This window comes from Cyprinodon tularosa, unplaced genomic scaffold, assembly GCF_016077235.1.
Source record: "Cyprinodon tularosa strain WSP-4 unplaced genomic scaffold, ASM1607723v1 ctg126, whole genome shotgun sequence".
Taxonomy (NCBI): Eukaryota; Metazoa; Chordata; class Actinopteri; order Cyprinodontiformes; family Cyprinodontidae; genus Cyprinodon; species Cyprinodon tularosa.
The window spans coordinates 284,537-304,126 of NW_024038070.1; the positions used below are offsets into that span (position 1 = coordinate 284,537).

Here is a 19,590-nt window from a genome sequence, read left to right on the forward strand (position 1 = left end):
ACAATTTTCCAGCAAGCAAAGTCAAGTGAAATGGTTCGATTGGATCTCCAAGATTATGTGAATAAAGCACTAACTACAATTTCTACTGTGACCATCAGAGTAACAGATGAACTATACAGTACAGCATTAGTGATTTTTTGAGATGATGGCAGAGATAATGTCATGAGTGTCCACCATGGAGATGAAGTTTTGAAGTCAAAATGAAGATAACATGCAAAGAAGTAAACCAACGGTAAGTACTCAAGAAGGTTGCATCTAGAAAGTAAATACCCCAGAAAAGCAAGCATATGCCCATACCTTGGGTCCTTGAAGCTGCCAAGTAAAGATTCCAAGCCTTGATTGTCTGAATGAAGAGGTTCATAAAGAAGAAGGCAGAAAAATAAACAGGCTGTTCTCCACTGAACCAGTTAAAATGTACTTCCAATGAGAGGGTAATAATACATGAGCAAACCCACCTAGGCTGGAGGCTAAACAATAATGGAAAGGTATGTGGGAGAAAGAAACATCACAAAATATTGATGCACAATGACTATTGGATCTAGAAGTAGACCACACTGATCTCCCTTAAAAAAAGAGAAAAATACTGTGAACATCACAAAGGCATTCAGAAAAAGATTCTGGGGTTTGAAGAACTGCACAGCACCAGATCTAGTCATGATCCACAACTGGCTGAAGAATCTGATTTCTCTGCATGAGCTGCACAAATTAAGTAAATGCTGTAGAACAATACCACCCTGAATGGTTCACTAATGCAAGAGAAGAGGAAAGTCCCAACCAACTAAGGGCCAATTACCTGTCTTTCTACAACATGGAAGCTTCTGTCAGGCATTACAGTGACTAAGATACAACAGCACATTGATAAACATAAGAAGGAGGCAAAGAGAGGCACTGGTGAAAACACCAGAGGAACAGTAACCTGAAAGTGTAAACGCAAAATAAACCTGTGCACTGCACCTATGACTCAAGGTCACACACAGATCCTGGAATTCCTGAAGATGAACAAGACACGCAATATTCTGAGAGCCTCCATTACAAACTCCCTAAGGCTGTGGATAACACATCCTTGAGGCTAATTTTTAAGCCATTTGTCCAAATCTCCATTAAATATATGGAATATATCAATGAGATGCTCTATACCCTGTTCTGCAGGCCTGAACCCCCTCAGCCGAATAGTCAACAAGACTGCCTATGGATAGAGACTCAGAAATCGGGCCACTATCGTCCACATTTTATACACTGATGAAAGTGAGTTTTATGCTTATAGAGAGCAACATTGCTCATTGATACACACCATCATGATTTACAGTAGGTACATAGGTATGTAATTTGGGCTGAAGAAATTAGGGTGGATGGTAACAAACCGAGGCAAGGTAATCCACATAGAGAGGATTGCACTCCCAGAAGCAAGAATAGCAGAGGTTGAAAAGAGCTGTAAATACACTGGAATAGGAGGCTATACCAAGTACCAGTAGCATTTGCATCAAATATTTACACCGCCACTTCATAAACTTATCTGCACTTACCAAGTGTGGGTGCTAATTTCCACGTATACCACAGACTAAATTATTTAAAGGCATAAGTGGTCAAATATTTTAAACATGAAGTGGAAAATTTATGTTGTCTTTCTTTGTGTTTCTCTAAATGTTTGTGTATCCAGGATGGTGGAGTACTCGCTGGACCTTCAAAATATCAACTTATCAGCCATTCGGACAGTTCGGGTTCTTCGACCACTTAAAGCCATCAACAGAGTCCCAAGTGAGAGATTAAGAGTTTAAGTGTTTTTGCTTCAGTTTGTGAGCATGTTTTAGTATTCAATTGATTTTATTGTTACATTTACTATAGGTTTACTTTTGCTGCCGTCAACAATTTCAGATTTTAGTTTCTCTAGGTTGTTTTTTTTATTTTATCTTTATTGATTCTCAGAAAAGTATTGTTTACATAGACATAGGCCTCTACTTCAAAGGATTAACTCCAACATTTGGAATAAGGTGAACATCTAGGGCATTTGCATTATAGCAGTCCAAACAAAGCAGTGATTTCACTTCCCCGAGAAAGATTATATAATAAGAAATAAAGAAATAAAAAGAGAACAAGAAAAAAAACAAAAAAGGAAACACAACAATGAAAAAAACTTAATTAAATTTAACATATTAGGAGATTGGATTGTTGAGGAGATTTAATCAAGGTCTCTAAAATTGAAATCAGATTTTTTAAGTTTTACATAGTCTACTCAAATCTGCCATCACAGACAGAATTGCTCAGTCTTGTGATTGACAGAGGCTGTTACTTTTTCCATATTATGTATGTTAAATGTTATGTCGATCCAGTCGTCTTAGTTTTTTTGTCCTGTGATAACCATTTTCTTGAAATGTTTTACTTACTTGCTGTTAATCAAATATTTATTTCTTTTTGAGGCCTCTTGAGGAATTATACTAAAATACATAAGCTGATCTCCAAAGGAATGTTCTGTTTGAAAATATATTGTAAGGCATTATTTATCTCTTTCCAGTAATGTTTTATAATTGGGAAGTCCCAGAAGACATGATAATGGTTTACATTTTGATTTCTACATTTCCTCCAACATGTAGGGGATTTCTATCATAGTGGCATTTCTGAGCAGGTGTGATAAAAAATCTTACCAGATTTTTCCACTCAAATTCTTGTCATTGTAGAGATTTATTGTATGTCCAATTGTGTCTCCACATTATTGCCCATTCCTCCTCTGTTATTTTCAAATTGCCCTTTCTTTCCCATCTTGTTTTAATATGTAGGGTTTAATTGTTTTTTAGATCCATTTGGTTTTTATAGATAAGAGAAAAAATGTTCCCTCTAATTTTTGATTTATAGGCATTAATACAAAAATTCCATTAGGTTTACATTTTTGTCAGTAATTGGCCTAATTTTTAAATTACCGTAACAAAATTTCTTATTTGTAAATATTGATAAAACTCCCGTTTGTCCAAAGAATATTTTCTTTTAAGTGTTTTAAAATCACTTAAGATTTTGTTGTTCATTATTGTGCACACAGCAATGATTCCTTTTGATGTCCAGTCCTTAAACCTGGTATCCATTTTATGATTGCAGGTCGTTCTCTAGTGCATTTTTTTAACGATAGTTTTCCACACTGTGAGGGTCACTTCTCTATGTTGTTACATCTTTCTGTCAGTACACATCAAGCACAACTGCACTTGTCTGAAAATTAATTCAGATGAATTTCCTCTTGACTACATCTCTGGGAGTTTTTCTCCATACTTATCCAACCATTTCCCCATGGGCATGATTAAACTTTCATCTAATGCTTCATCACAAAGTCAGTTCAAACCTTGAGTCACAGCCCTATCAGATTTACAAACCACACATTAATGCTGCTTCACTGATCAGTGCGTGAGCGTGGACCCATTCCCCTTATCTAATGCTCTATTCTCCTGCAAACATTCTAAGCCCTATTGATTTATTTGTTCGACTGTCCTAAATGCAAGCTTTTCATCATTTTAATCAGCAATTAGCTTGAACAAGCTAAATTTGAAATAATGTAATTAATAACTAACCACTTTATTGTAGATGGTTGATCTTCGTATGAAAATACTTCAAAAATATTTCAAATATGGAAAGAAGAAACTGTTATATTCATGACTCTACTAATCTTCTGGATGTTTATCTGAACTTTGGTTTTTTTTATTAGAACCTTTGGAGCCTGACTGATGGTCCTTCACAGTATCTTGTCAGGACCCAAACCTTGTATGGGGCGACAGTGGCATCGGATCAAGGAGTTTGTCCTGTAACTGGAGGGTTTTTGGTTCAAGTCTTCTGCTCCAGCTTTCAGTGTCATTGTGTCCTTGGGCAAGAAACTTCACCCACATTACATAGTGATGGTGGTCGGAGGGACTGGTGGCGCCAGTGTATGGCAGCCTCTCTTCTGACAGTGAGCCCATGGGCAGCATAGGCGACATTGTAGTTTGCCATTATCAGTGTGAGTGTGTGTGCGTGAAGGGGTTAATGACTGAATGTCCTACAGGCCATTTACCATTTATCTTGGAATAAGGTGAATATTCTGGGTATTTTTCCTAAAAGCGCTTTGTACTACTTGTTACTTTGCCACTACCACCTGCATTTATGTTGAGTTCTTAACTTTTTTCTTTGTCTAGACGGTAGGTGAGTTCAAATATTCAGGGGTGTTTTTTTGTTATTTTTTAATTAAATGGTCATATTTTTTATGGCTGTCAATTAATTGTATGAAAAAATATATAAAAGTCCAGACAATGTGATCCACATTCTTCAAATAGCCTTTGACTTCTAAACTTAACAGAATCCACTTTGCTTTTCATGAGTTGACTTCCTGAATTATCAATCCGCTCAGGTCTAGACTGATGTGGAGTTGGAGTGTGTGTTAAAAAAAAAATAAAATATATATGAGAATAGAATAGCCACCTATTTTACAGAAGCGGCCGGCATCTCTGGGACACTTCAGAAACACACCTTGTCGCACCCGGTGGAACCACTCTGATTGACCAGAATTGCTGCCATCAGCTGTAACTGTTCATGTTGTCTGCACTTCAGTGCATTCCACTGCGCCTCTCTGGCCTGAGATCACCATTACTCATACAGTGGTATCTTTTACGTGTTAATTTTTAAGGCCTTTTCCATTGCATAGGAGAGATACATTGATCACACCAGCGGACCTTTGCTGCTTATCAGTGATCATCATGTCAGGTTAGTTGGCCATAACAGTTTTTTCCTATTTAATAATTTCCAAACCTTTTTGGGTGATTCTCTCTTCTATCTCCTGTTCCCAAGTTTATATTCTCCACATGAGTTATGGAAGGAAGCTACAAGTGCAGCAAATAACTTTGGTATTCACCAAAAATGTGTAATTGTATTATTAGGTTCAAGTTAAACATAGTCTTATTCATTATTTTGTTTAATATACCATAATGAACAAGCCGTCCTCCCCTTGGTGCTTAAAAAGGGGAACCTGCTTAGTCAAATCTTTGATACAGTGGTAGGACTTAGGGAATCATTTGGAAAAGTATGAAGAAGATTATACATGGTGCATCAGCGAATAGTAAAGTGGTTGCAAATAAATGTTCCCTTCTGGAGATGATTTTATGTACCTCTTTTAGTGTGCAGAATAAATTAGTTTATCTTTAATTATATAGCTGATATTAAGCAGACGCATTTAATGTTACATCAATGTATTGTTTATACATCACATGTAGATTGGTCTACAAGGGCTTTTATTGATTACTTTATTTTGATCTGTGATCTCCAAAGTATGCACGCTACTGTAGATAACTAGTGTGCCAAAGTCCTAATTTGTTTTGAGACTGTCTGAAGTGAGGAAGCAGGGGGACAAACCTATTTGTTATTTGCTCAGTTGGATTGCTACCTTGCCGACAGGTACAAAAGCAGCACAAACACTTCCTGACCCCTCCACACACCTCAATTTGTAACCCTCCTTCAAAATGGCAGATAATAGCAGTGTGTAGCTTATCTGTGTGTGTGCACTTGTGGTAAACTTTGTTTTGAGGAAATTGGTGTGATGAAGAAGGAGTGGTAGACATAACAGTCAGGGAGGCAACAAGTACCACAGAAACTGGAAAGAAAGGAGAGAAAAGGAGTAGAAAGGATTCTCCCATTCTCTAGTGAAAGGCACACACAGGAAGATATTGATGCACAGGCATCCATCTGTATATGAGAACAGCAGTAGTTGGAAAACAAAAAGTCAGGGAAAAGTTCAGAAATAAATTATGGTAGACAGAGATGGAGAAGAGGATGTACTGTTTAATGTCACACTTAAAAATCAAGAGACTGATAATGAATAAAACTTTACCTTTTGCAAGAATCAAATATACTGTCATATTTCTATTTTACATTAATTATTCCCCATTTCTTTTCTATATTTGATTTTTTGTCTGCATAGTGAGTATAAATAAACCCTTTTTTGTAACATGCCGTCTCACTCTCTACCCCTACTTTTCTCTCCATCCATTGCTTCCTCGCTCCAGCCAATTAGGCTTAATGGAGCAATGGCCTAATGACAAGAAGCCCGGGGAACAAATACATTTAGACTCGCCCGCAGCCTTCAGAACACTAGCACAGTTACTGCTCTCCATTTAAGTTAATGAAACAAACAGCCAGAGATGATATACAAGTTTAGATTAATTCTGTGACAGATGTTTTTTTTAACAAGCATGCTTTTCTGTTTATATAAAACTGTGGCATTAGACCATGGCCATGGTGGACCTTTCTCGTCATCATTTTACAAACTGCCCTAGGACATTCAGTAGGTGTTGGGAAAAGAAAGTTAGCATGGCTATGCCTTCTGTACAAAGCAGAGATTAAATCCTCAGGTCCCCAATTCCGACTCGTCGATAAATCCCCCTTGCTATGTCTGTAAATCCTCAATGAAAGTTATGAATGGAACTAAATTCAGAGAGACACTCTGTCAGAGTCCAGCAAGTATTGAGAACAGCTCTGACTTAAACTTACCAATGGAAACCAGACTCCTGCCTTGCTTGTTGCCTTTAGTAAAAAGCTCCCTACTTCTGGAGTGCCAACTATGCATTAATAGAAATGGGAGAAACCCCTTTCCAGTTTTATAAAGTACAAGTAGACCAGGAAGTAAGTCCCGTTAACTCTTTAAACACTGTAAAGGGGGTAGGGGTTTTCTAGTTTTACGACCAGCAAGAAAAAACAAATTGCTCTTTCAAAGCCAAAGCTCAAGTACTTTCTGTGTCGATCTGTCTCTCGGTTCATCTTTATGCAGAAATGTTTTCTTTGTTCCTTTAAAGTTTCACAACTGCATTGCCCATTACAATTATTGACACACCGATATTAAAATCAAAACAAAAATTATCTGCTGAATGACCAAAATCTTACCTTAAAATGTTTCAAATACAACTTTAGATTAATTTGTATTTAAGAAACTCTTCTACCTTATAGTGCTATTCCTATTGATTTAATTTACCAGAAACTGTCAGGGTTTGGTTGTGGTAGAGGACCCAAATGCAGAGGCAGAGAGGCTGAGGAGATTTCTTGGGAGTTTAATGGGGCAAAAACAGTAACAAAGGCAGGAATGCAAAAATTCAACTAATAATCAAAGCAAACCAGAACTATGGAGACATCTGGGGGAAACTAAACACGAGGAGCCAGGGAGAGACGAGGAACGTGGACAACAGCACAGGAGGACAGCAAAGACAAGGAACCAACAAAGAGTGAGAGCAGAGGGAGAGCATATATAGCAGAGAGAGACAAAGGGAGGGCTAACGAGCAGACAAGGAGCAGGTGTGAGAGGAGACAATGAGGGAGTCAAGGGGAAAGGAACATACACACACAAGAGGGCAAAAGGGGACAACAGAAAAACATGAGAACTAATATAAATCTAGAAATACAACAAAACTGGAATTAAACCAATAAATCTAGAAAACAAGGAGCAAAGTAAAGAACAGCAGAACCAAGACCATGACAGAAACATTTTAGTCTAATTTTAATTTATTTTTTTACCAAATAGAAGTTTGCTGGTGGATATGAAATTATTTTCCACTTCAAGATTTCCTAAATTATTCCGTTTAGAAAAGGTGCACCAGAGAAAAAGATTGAAGGCAAACTATATCTCATTATATGATTTATTTTGCAGGAAAACCGGCTTTTATCTAAACTGATTGGATTTTTGAGTAAGGCTAGGTAATTACAGTAGTAATTAGTGAGTATGTCCTTTCTTAGAATCAGAGTTGGGTAGAATACCCAAAAATTTTACTCCAGCAAGAGCAGCGCTTCATTATTATTATTTTATTTTTTCATTCAAGTAAAAGCAGAAAGTAATCATCCAACAAATTACTCATGTAAGAGTAAAAAAGATACTTGGGGAAATGGCTACTCAAGCACTGAGTAGCTGTTTTCCTAATAACATCTGTTTTAATGTTTAAAATGATGTAGTCAGATAAGCAGGAATGTGCAAATTCTTGTATTTAACAGCATAAAATAAAAATAAATAGAAACAGATAAAAAATGTACAAAATATAAAAATGTAGACATAAGAAACACTTTTCCAAATATTTCTTTTTTTAACCATAGAAAGGATAAAGACCTACTAGTGACCATATCTGCTGTTTACTGTATATGATCAACAAATAGCTCAAGTTACAATTGGTAAATAAAAGTATAACAAAGTACATCTTCAACTAAGGGTATTTTTATCTAAAAGTTACCTTTAGGTATAGAGGATGATCTTTTATTTCCAGGGTGGATCATGTAAATAAGTGGTCCTCATAATTGTCAATCATTCTGGTGATATGTTTTTGTAAGACCGTTCTCTGTGCTCTCCTAGCAAAGCATTATGGGATGTGCTGTCACAGCAGCCCGCTGTCGCCATAGGCTGTCGCTATCAGACAGCAGAGGCTAATAATCACGATGGCGCAGGCACTGCGTGGTAGAGGAGGAGTTATGTTATCAACGAAGCAAAAATCTGTGCTCATCTGTCCGAACGGTCAGTCAGCTGAGTTTGCTATAAAGTCCACTATATAGCCCCTGCTCTATGTGGACACAGTAAGCTTGTATAAGCTAAGAAAACAGCACATTTTAAACAGGGCGTGCAGGGGGAGACATTTTTTTAGGTGGAGAGGGCAGGTCTTTTAAAAAATCCTCCACAAAAAAGTGAGTAACTGTAATAAGACACAAGTATTTAAAGAACACAAGTATTTGAAGAACATGCTTCAAATACTATTGTTTAGATGTCAGAGGGAAGATAACAGTTCGGTTAAGGTGGCTGCATATCTCTATGTTGAGGAAGAACTAATCACACTTTGTCCTGTGACTCAGAGAAAAATGTTGCAGAAAGCCTGTTTTGCAGAATCTGGTTCTGAAATTAACCAGCAGACCCAATTAACTTGAACAGGCATTAAATAATGAAGATTCTTGGTCTGTCATTCAGAAGATCTCCCCACAGGACTTTCCTGGAAGAAAGAGTTATGGGAGAATTATCCTGCCATAATGCAAGAGCACATAATTTCAATTTGAGAGAAGAATTTAATCTTCTTGCACTCAAAACTTATAATGCTCACACTCAAAACATGCGCTCTCTCTCAAATATTTTCTCTTCTCTCTCAAATCTTTGTTTCTTCTCTCAGATTTAATGCTTCTTGCACAGATATTTTCTCCTCTCACTTGCCTCCTTCTCTTCGCGCACAAACCGCGCTCTGCTCGGGTCTCAAATACGCTCGCAAACCCGTAGGCTCTGCTTGCAGATTTTTTCTGCTCTCTCTCGGATTGCAGCTGGATCGTCGCCTAGCAACCTTTCCAGCTAATAGAACAATAGCCTCGGAAAGGGTGCGCTTGTTTAACCCTACTGAGTGTACCTGTGCTACTACGTCACTTAGAGCGTCAGCTGAAACTGCTATTTAAATTTTTTTGTTGCTCGATTCAGCAAAGTTCAGTACCTATGAATAACCCAAAAAATCCTGAATTAAGCTATTTTAAACAATTCGTTTGTTATGTACAAAAGCAAAGAACCGACATATTAAATTATTATCTTGAAATACTTTGTTAGTATAATGGCAAATCTTTAGGTTTTAACCAGTCAGTGAGTTATGGATGTTTTAAAATGTTGTATGAGTGGACAATTGGTCCAAAAGAGGAGTCCAATCGCAGCTCAAGTAGGACATTACAGGGAAAGGAGACTTATGTCTTCTGAAAGCCAATGCTGTTTTCACCTCAAAGGAGCTTTTCATTGGACTAACTATGCGGTTTGTTGGCTATATCAGCAGGTTAATAAATAATAACAACTGTATTATGATATTAAAATTGATATTTATTTATTTAAATATTATTATCATGTTTAATCAGACCTCAAATTTTATATTTAGTTAAGAGTGAGATCGTTAATTTTCGGAGGCGTGGATGACTTGACCCTGGAAGACAAATCTTTTTCTCCTGACTTCTATAAGAAAATCAAAGTCAGGTTTTTCTCTGACTGACAGCCCTGTGGCTGCAAGGCTATCAGTCAGAGGTGGCAGTCTGCAGCACTGGGGCCTCCAGGCCACCGTCCTGTCTCAATTTCTCTTCACCCTCTACACCTTCACCCTGAGGGCTGTGTGTGTAAGGGGAATGAGCTGGAGTACCGGTCAGTCATCATGGACTTTGTGGACTATTGTGAGAAAAAACACCTGTGTTTAAACACCAGTTAGACCAAGGCGATGGTGATCGACTTCAGGAGACGACCCCCGTGTGAACATTCAGGGGCAGGACATAGAAACTGTGGAGAGTTTCAAATACCTGGGTGTTCACGTCAATAAGAAAGCTGACTGGACACATAACACCATAATAATAATTGGAAATAACTATCCAACATTTTAACTTTTTGTAAAAAAGATTTTTCCCCTACATTTTGAAATCAATACTAACAAAGTATTTCAAGATAATAATTTAATAAGTCTGTTCTTTGCTTTTGTACATAACAAACCACTAATTGTTTAAAATTACTTAATTCAGAATTTTTGGGGTTATCCATAAGTACTGAACTTTGCTGAATCGAGCCACAAAACTACTGTAAATAGCAGTTCAGTTTCAGCTGACGCTCTTATAAGTGGCGTAGTAGCACAGGCAAACTCAGTAGGGTTAAACAAGCGCACCCTTTCCGAGGCTATCGTTCTATTGGCTGGAAAGGTTGCTAGGCGACGATCCACCTGCAATCCGAGAGAGAGCAGAAAAAATCCGCAAGCAAAGCCTAAGGGTTTGCGAGCGTATTTGAGACCCGAGCAGAGCGCGGTTTGTGCGCGAAGAGAAGGAGGCAAGCGAGAGGAGAAAATATCTGTGCAAGAAGCATTAAATCTGAGAGAAGAAACAAAGATTTGAGAGAGAAAAGAAAATATTTGAGAGAGAGCGCATGTTTTGAGTGTGAGCATTATAAGTTTTGAGTGCAAGAAGATGAAATTCTTCTCTCAAATTGAAATTATGTGCTCTTGCATTATGGCAGGATAATTCTCCCATAAAGAGTCTGATGAGAGGTTTTGAACAGATATCTTTGTCCCAAGTACAATGGGGCAGGATTCCATGTCCATGTGGGAGTGTCTTGTGGAGGCTCTTAGGGATGGCGTGATGCAGTAGTTAGACACAAGAGCAATGTTAAAAGAAAAACAGTATTGAAATTGGCTCCCAAAGTCCAAAATAAATATCAAAGCCTATAGCATAACACATACACATGCAACCTATTCTCATTATGAGTGCGTGTGAAATCGTACGAAAAGTTATACACCGTAATTTCGTACGTTTTGGACGTTTTTTTTGTCGTATGCGCATCTGACGCACTATTCACGAATATAGAATATAAATTACAATTAGCCCTAACCCTGACCCTAACCCTAACCCTAAAATATAAAACAGCAAGCAAAGTAGTTAGAGACATGAATAAGTGATGATTGCACTGTTTTTCCCATTTTTACGTCCGTCCGTGGATCTGCTTTTTTTTTCTGTCTGCCAATTCACTGCAAAAACAATCCAGAAATAAGTAAAAAATGGCTTAAATTAAGTATATTTAGCCTTAATTTGAGCAGGTAAATAAGATGATTTGCCAATGGAATGAGTATTTTCACTCTTAAAATAAGATAGTTAGATAATATTTACTTGAAATAAGACGATAAAATAGTTTTTTCTTATTTTAAAAGGAAATTGTCTTGTTCCATTGGCAAAGTGTCTTACTTATCTCCTCAAATCAAGGAAAAACACACTTATTTTAAGAAAAAATAACTTATTGAGATTTATATTTTTTGCAGTGAACGCGTGCGCACTGATGTGGTTTTTTGAGGAAAAACGTCCAAAACGTACGAAATAGTGTGCATAACTTTTCGTACGATTTCATACGCACTCATAATGACAATATGTTGACACATGGGAAATGTTCAACTTCCTTCTTTGCCTCACGGTGCTACGCATCAATGTTGCAATTTAAAGAGGATAAACAGCATTTTTTACAAAAAGGAGGACCAATTTAAATATATCTATAATATTTCTAAATAGGTCAACTTAGATTTTGTCTGTATAGTAAATCACATGTATATTTATTCTTATAAATATGACCAGCTTCTTCTGCCTTTTCTCTTTCCCGCAGCTTTTGCCTCTGTCACTCATTCCAATAGAAGCTCAGATATGCTGTTGAGACACATTAACCAACCGCTGAGCTGTTTTTCACAAATTAGAGCTTGCAGAAACAACACACACTTATTATGAGTGGATAGTACTCTTGCACAGAAACACAATATCTTTCATGTGTTTAGATTGCAGTGATCTCATCAAAGGGGTCTGGCCTCACTCACTCATTAGACCAATCAGCTGTCATTAAGCTTCACTAATGACAGTATCAGTGCAGAATGTCATCGCAGTGAGACAAGCTCATCAACAGGGGATGAGGTCATCATTATTCGACAGGGGACACACTTGTGTTTCTGCAATTAGGCTTAATCTCTTCATGTCTGTGACCTTGTGTAGTCTGGAAATGCATCAATGATACTGATATTTCAGCATGAAACTGTTTACACTTGAGAAAATAATTTATTTCACGCTGATGCCCAAAAATCCCCCCTTCCAGCTCCTGTCACCCTTGTTTTCTTCCAGTTTATGCGAGTTTTCATCACTTCGTAAAAATACAGTATCTGCTAAGAATGTAGTATAAAATATTTGCTGTTTATTTAAGGTTAATTTTAAATTGTATGTGAATAATTTACACCAAAGTATTCAGAAACCCTCTCAGCTTTATCTATTCTCCTCAGACAGTCATGAAAAAAACAACCAAAAGAAGAACTTAAAGGCCTTTAAGTTCTTTCAGAAAATAAAATAAACGCACTCTAAATGCACTCTGATGCTAATTGGATAATTAACAATTTCGATGTGTGAAGAAATTGGAGCAGAGTAGTTTAGTTTTATAGGGTCTGTTAAGTGCAAAAGCAGACACTTTTTAAGTAACCTCTTAACTGTCTCTAAAATGACTTGAAACTAATAATAAGCTGAAACAGTGGAGCCAATTCGAAACCTTAGATAAACAGTGTTGCAGCAACCCTTGAGGCAATTGTTAATTTCAAGCAGGTTTTCCAACTTCACAATAAGACAACATAGCAAAAGATTTCTATGTTATTCCTTCTCAAAAAGTTAGGGATTGGGTATTGGGTATTAGAAGTTCCAGATCTTCTCATACATGTTCAGTCGGATTATGATCTGTGTTTATCACTATCATGTTGGGGCCTAAAACTGAAACCAGGAACAATGTATCGCTTATTCAGACTTTAGTTTGCAAGGATTCAAAGTACTTGGATAAACAGCAAACAATCGACACAACAAAACTCTTTTAATCTTTTACATTAGGGTTTCTTTTTTGTTTTCCCTATTTAAAAGTATCCTCTTTACTTCTGCTATTTCTTACGTACGCGTGACATACAGTATCATGTATTGATGAGTTGTCTACTAGAACCTTTGCAGGTTTTTATAATGTGTTTTGATACATTTTTGCCAGGTTTTTTTTTTCTACCTACAGTGAATCCCTTTCAGCTCTCTTCATTAAGCTCATTAGGATTCAAAATGAAATGGACATTCTGAACAGAAAGTGAAGAACAATAACCATGGAACATGGACTTTACATGACTCCTTCTCCCCCACCGAGCAAAAATTAGATGAAAAGACATTGAAACGATTACATGTTTTACATCCAAACGGGGTCTACATTTGGTCAAAAAAGAAAACGTTTAAAACCGTAATTTTCCGATCATTGAAAAGATGTTGAAAACTGGGTTTGCAATGTTTTTTCACAGTCCGTTATTGGATTAAAGTAGGACAAAATCAGACAAAAGAACCCAACCCAATTTTCAACAACCATTTCTGAAGTAAATAAAGACAATGAAGGGCTGACCAGATTTAGCCCAAAAACCAATGTTTAATAGCGTCTGCCTGATGTTCAGGGGTCTTATGTCCTTATTGTCCATCTGATCGTCCACATTCTGGAAGGTTAGCTACAGACCTATAAACCTTGTATGTAAAGCTGCTCTGATATCTTCCACATCTGTGTTCTACGGACCATGTTCAGAGAAAATAGAAATACCTTGACTTCTTTTTGTTCCTTTAAATTAGCTGAATTTCTTAAAAAAACTAGTGAAAAACTATTACACACTGTTTTGTGGAGATTTTGGAGGACCCAAATGCAGAGACGGCAAGAGGCAGAGATGAATCTTGGCCAATTTAATGCAGGTCCAAGGCAAAGAAGCCAAAGTCCAAAAATAAAGTACAGAACACAGAAAAACAGGAGACGTTAGAGAAAACAGAAATGAGGAACAAGGAATGATGAGAAACAAGCACTGATGAACTGCAGAGGAGAATTATATATTGGAGACAGAACCAAGAATTGAGTAATCAGATAATTGGGAGCAGGTGTGGACAGGAGGAGCTAGAAAGGAGCCAAGGGGAAAGGAAAAGGGCACTAGGGGCAAGAAAGAGCAACCAGTGAAAACAGGGCTCAACTGTAGCTACAAAAAAACTAGAATAAGGCTAAAGTGGAACAAAACTAATGACCACAAAACAAGGATTAACCATTGGGAAAACTAGTGGATAAGAGAAGGAATAACTAACTTAAACTAGACCACGGAATAAACAATAGAGAAAAAGGATATAAATCCTGCCAAAACAGAATAACATAAAGCATAACTGAGATTCCAAAATGAAAACTTACAATGAACCAAAAAGTGCATAGTGGATCATGACATACATAGGTTGTATTAATATAGCTATTACAACCCCTTATTGATGTATACCTAAATTGTATCATAATAGAGGTACTATTGAAAGCATAGTAGTCTTTTAAGGGCTGTCAGCATATCCATCTACTTTGTCATATAATAACATGCAGGTATGCAAACTGATAGTTTTGTGCAAGGGTACCAGCATATCTTAAGAACAGATAAAATTTCTATAACATAATTTAAATGGAGCAATGTACAAAAATGACATCTAAGTAGTAAAATAGTAATTTTCTACAACTGATTATTGGACTTTAATCTTACAGGTATGCGCATCCTGGTGAACTTGCTGCTTGACACTCTCCCCATGCTGGGCAACGTGCTGCTTCTCTGCTTCTTCGTCTTCTTCATCTTTGGCATTATTGGCGTGCAGCTTTGGGCGGGACTCCTGAGGAATCGATGTTACCCTGAAGAGAATTTTACCATGTGAGTACAAAGAACAAAAATAAAAAGTTCAAGCAGGATTTATGATGCTCTTTCCTCAAATATTTGCGTTCCACTTTTTTTAACCTCATCAAACCAGTATTGTTGTAAGAAATCTTGCAAATCTCTGTGAATGTTTCTTTTTTATTATTAAATCTCTATATTTTGATTATGCAAGAAAGCGCAACCCATTTTCATGCTCTCATCATTAATCTTTTTCATCGCAGCCTGCAGATTCTCTTCTCTATCTGGGTCCTAAATAAAAAATAAATAAATTTATTTTTTGCAACTGTGATCACGATTAGTTTCCAGCTGCATCCCACTATATTTTCAACTCCATGTGATAGAATCACCTATTGTGTCTTGGAGCATGAGTGACACTCACTCTTATTCAACTGTGTTTCATTGCATTTCCTTTATGCTTGTGTCAGCTCACTGGAAAGCAAATCAAACTGTATCTGCTCTCAATATGTATGAACTACATTCAATCATATTCTTATGTGTTTCCTGCTGACACATCCTTCACTAATTGTCAATCAAATAATCAGATAAACAGAGACACATTCACCTTAGAGTTTCACATCAGTCGTATGTACTTATGTTCTTTATTTGATATGAGTTTATTACATTCCCAAAGCTAAATGAACAGCTATATTCCAACATGCCAACTGTCTCACACCTTTGCACTGTTTATGCAGGAAATGTGTGCATTCCTCAAATTTTAAAGCAAGGGCCACCTATTATACAACTAATGCCTTATGTGTGCATATTATTTCTATTATACATTAGGTATAGTCAAGGGGCTGGAATGGAATGGATTTGAAAGGTGTGAGTTAGTGCAAGAGGACTATTATGCTAAGTAAAGGGCATATGTTTGTGAAGTTATAATGAGGTGGGCTAAGTGCTGCTGTCAAGTGCAGCATTTGTTTTGCATTTTTATACTCCCTCTTTTAGTCTGCATAATTCATTTTATACTCAGGCTTGAATTGTTAAAAGTGTTTTGTTTCCAAAAAATCTAGTCTGTTCTTTTTTTTTTCTGAGGGTCACGTGTTTTCTTAGATCTAGCTGAACAATGTAATTAGACAAGTCCTTTTACTGGGACAGTGTAGAGTGTCCTTTTTTTTTTATTTGTCTGCAAGTTTAAGCCAGCTATCAAATTCTTGCATCTTACAAGAAACTTTTTAGCAAATTGTTTTTGACCTATTTTTCACATTTAGCACATTTTTTGTTACTCCCATTCCTTGGTCCTTCCCTCCAACTTGCTCTCCATTGGCAGGTGTGTTCTCAGTGTGAAGTCAGGTTGTTCTGTGCCTTGCTGTGTGATGCCAAGTCTCTAAGCAGGGGGGGACAACAACCTTCATTCATGCTTCACTAGTCTTTCTCCTTATCCTTACTTTCTTTCCAGAATTTGTTGGTCAAGTCCCATATATGATTTTAACCCTTCAAAAAATACAAAATAAATGGAGAAACGCACAAAAAAATGAATATATATCTGAGACTTTGATAAGTCTGCATGGGAGGGATATTTTAAAATTTGGATTTGGACCATGACTTCTGTAAGTATTTTACAGGGGAACTTATAGAGGGATTATGGCAAAATTTACATTCTCTTGACATTCAAGTTTTACATCTGTCTAAGGTTGAATGGTATTAGAGAAGTTTGAAATTGCAATGATATTGTTGGTTATTACACTGAAAATATTGGTCTTTAATAGCCACACATTTTCTTACTCTTTGTTCGCTTTTCAGTTATTACAATATCATCCCCACTCTCCTTTAGGATATCTGTGACAATTTATTATCATCGGTTGCATGAAGCGACTATTGGATGGGAGCTGAAATATAACAGCCCAAAAAAGATTAACCAAGCAGCCTTTTACAGCTATGTTACACTTCATACTGATACTGCAATAAGAGTTGAGATTTAATATATTATTTATTTCTACATTTTTGCATATCACACCATTGTATGAGGTGCCCCCAGGGACATAAATCAGAATTAACTTGCATATACACATATTAAATTACACTCTTCCATATAATATACTGAAAACCTCACACAAACACTAGTTAAAAGCTCTCACATAAACTAGTGAAAACATTTACCTCTTATATAATCTACTCAAAAGCTCTCATACAAAGTAGTGAGAACTGTTCATATAAACTGGTGAAAAGCTTTACCTTTCATACACACTACTAGAAAGCTTTCATATACACTATTAAAAAGCTCTCATATACACTACTAGAACGCTCTCATATACACTATTAGAAAGCTCTCATATACACTATTAGAAAGCTCTCATATACACTATTAGAAAGCTCTCATATACACTATTAGAAAGCTCTCATATACACTACTAGAAAGCTCTCATATAGACTATTAGAACACTCTCATGTACACTATTAGAACGCTCTCATATACACTATTAGAAAGCTCTCATATACACTATTAGAAAGCTCTCATATACACTACTAGAAAGCTCTCATATAGACTATTAGAACACTCTCATGTACACTATTAGAACGCTCTCATATACACTATTAGAAAGCTCTCATATACACTACTAGAAAGCTCTCAAATAGACTATTAGAACACTCTCATGTACACTATTAGAACGCTCTCATATACACTATTAGAAAGCTCTCATATACACTACTAGAATGCTCTCATATACACTATTAGAATGCTCTCATATACACTATTAGAAAGCTCTCATATACACTACTAGAAAGCTCTCATATACACTGCTAGAACGCTCTCATATACACTACTAGAACGCTCTCATACACGCTACTAGAAAGCTCTCATACATGCTACTAGAAAGCTCTCATATACACTACTAGAAGGCTCTCATACACGCTACTAGAAAGCTCTCATACACACTACTGAAAAGCTATTAGCGGATTTCAGTTGAAACGGAAGGTGTTTCAGTGAAACAGGAAGGACCGTCATTACACCGGAAGTTGTTTTAAACGGAGGTCATTCTGGCTAGCTTCGTACATTTTGTGCTATCTCCGGCCGAAATTGTATCAAATAAAATTCTTGATTCATGCTCAGCTATCCGCTAAACAACTCACAGAAGCATGGGCATTACTCGACTTTATTTTTTATGTTTTTGCTTCAACAGAGATCCTTTTCCGGTGTTGTGCGAAATTCTGTTCCCGTGTGAAAATCTGTTCCACCTGTGTCGGGAGCGCGCCGCGCATTGCAGCCACATAAGCGGATCTGATCATTTCCCAGGCCTTTCGGATCATTTCTTGGTTAAATAAAAAGTCGTAAAATTATACAAGGTTGAGACATTTAGTTTAATCAGCCGCTGTTGTTCACAAAATTGTAAAATAAAAAAAATAAATGCGGTTTTCTTATGCTGTTTTGTGTTGTTATTTTAAACGCCAAGAGAATCAGTCTCTTTCCAAGTTTTTTCACTTCAGCCTGACAGACATAAAAGTCAAGTCAACAAATACCAAATTTGTATTTATAATTTTTTATTACTGATATAAGATGATGGGAAGTGCCTGATAGCAGTTCCATAATATGGAAACAAATTAATTTAGCTGCAAATCTTAAACTGTGTTTATTCCTCTCTTCATTAACAACAAACCATCTGGATTCGGTGATATTTGAGCAATGTTTGCCTAAATTAAAGGAGGGGGACCATATATTTTAGCTTTCTAATAGTGTGTATGAAAGCTTTCCAGTAGTGTGTTTGAGAGCTTTCTAGTAGCGTGTATGAGAGCGTTCTAGTAGTGTATATGAGAGCCTTCTAGTAGTGTATATGAGAGCGTTCTAATAGTGTATATGAGAGCTTTCTAATAGTGTATATGAGAGCTTTCTAGTAGTGTATATGAGAACGTTCTAATAGTGTATATGAGAGCATTCTAGTAGTGTATATGAGAGCGTTCTAATAGTGTATATGAGAGCGTTCTAATAGTGTATATGAGAGCTTTCTAGTAGTGTATATGAGAGCTTTCTAATAGTGTATATGAGAGCTTTCTAGTAGTGTATATGAGAGCTTTCTAATAGTGTATATGAGAGCTTTCTAATAGTGTATATGAGAGCGTTCTAGTAGTGTATATGAGAGCGTTCTAGTAGTGTATATGAGAGCTTTTTGATAGTGTATATGAAAGCTTTCTAGTAGTGTGTATGAAAGGTAAAGCTTTTCACCAGTTTATATGACAGTTCTCACTACTTTGTATGAGAGCTTTTGAGTATATTATATAAGAGGTAAATGTTTTCACTAGTTTATGTGAGAGCTTTTTACTAGTGTTTGTGTGAGGTTTTCAGTATATTATATGGAAGAGTGTAATTTAATATGTGTATATGCAAGTTAATTCTGATTTATGTCCCTGGGGGCACCTCATACCATTGTCTAGTAGTGTGTACTATTTCATAGCTTTT

General features: G+C 36.6%; 1 protein-coding gene across 1 annotated transcript in view; it reads left to right on the plus strand.

The window, feature by feature from the left end:
* Positions 1–19,590, plus strand: part of LOC119777652 (voltage-dependent T-type calcium channel subunit alpha-1I-like) — a 182,615-nt gene that overhangs the window by 86,911 nt on the left and 76,114 nt on the right. Inside the window, exons 4-5 of the mRNA XM_038276619.1 lie at positions 1,658–1,755; positions 15,035–15,194. Coding sequence (XP_038132547.1) covers positions 1,658–1,755; positions 15,035–15,194 — 258 coding nt within the window. The remainder of the gene's footprint in view (positions 1–1,657; positions 1,756–15,034; positions 15,195–19,590) is intronic.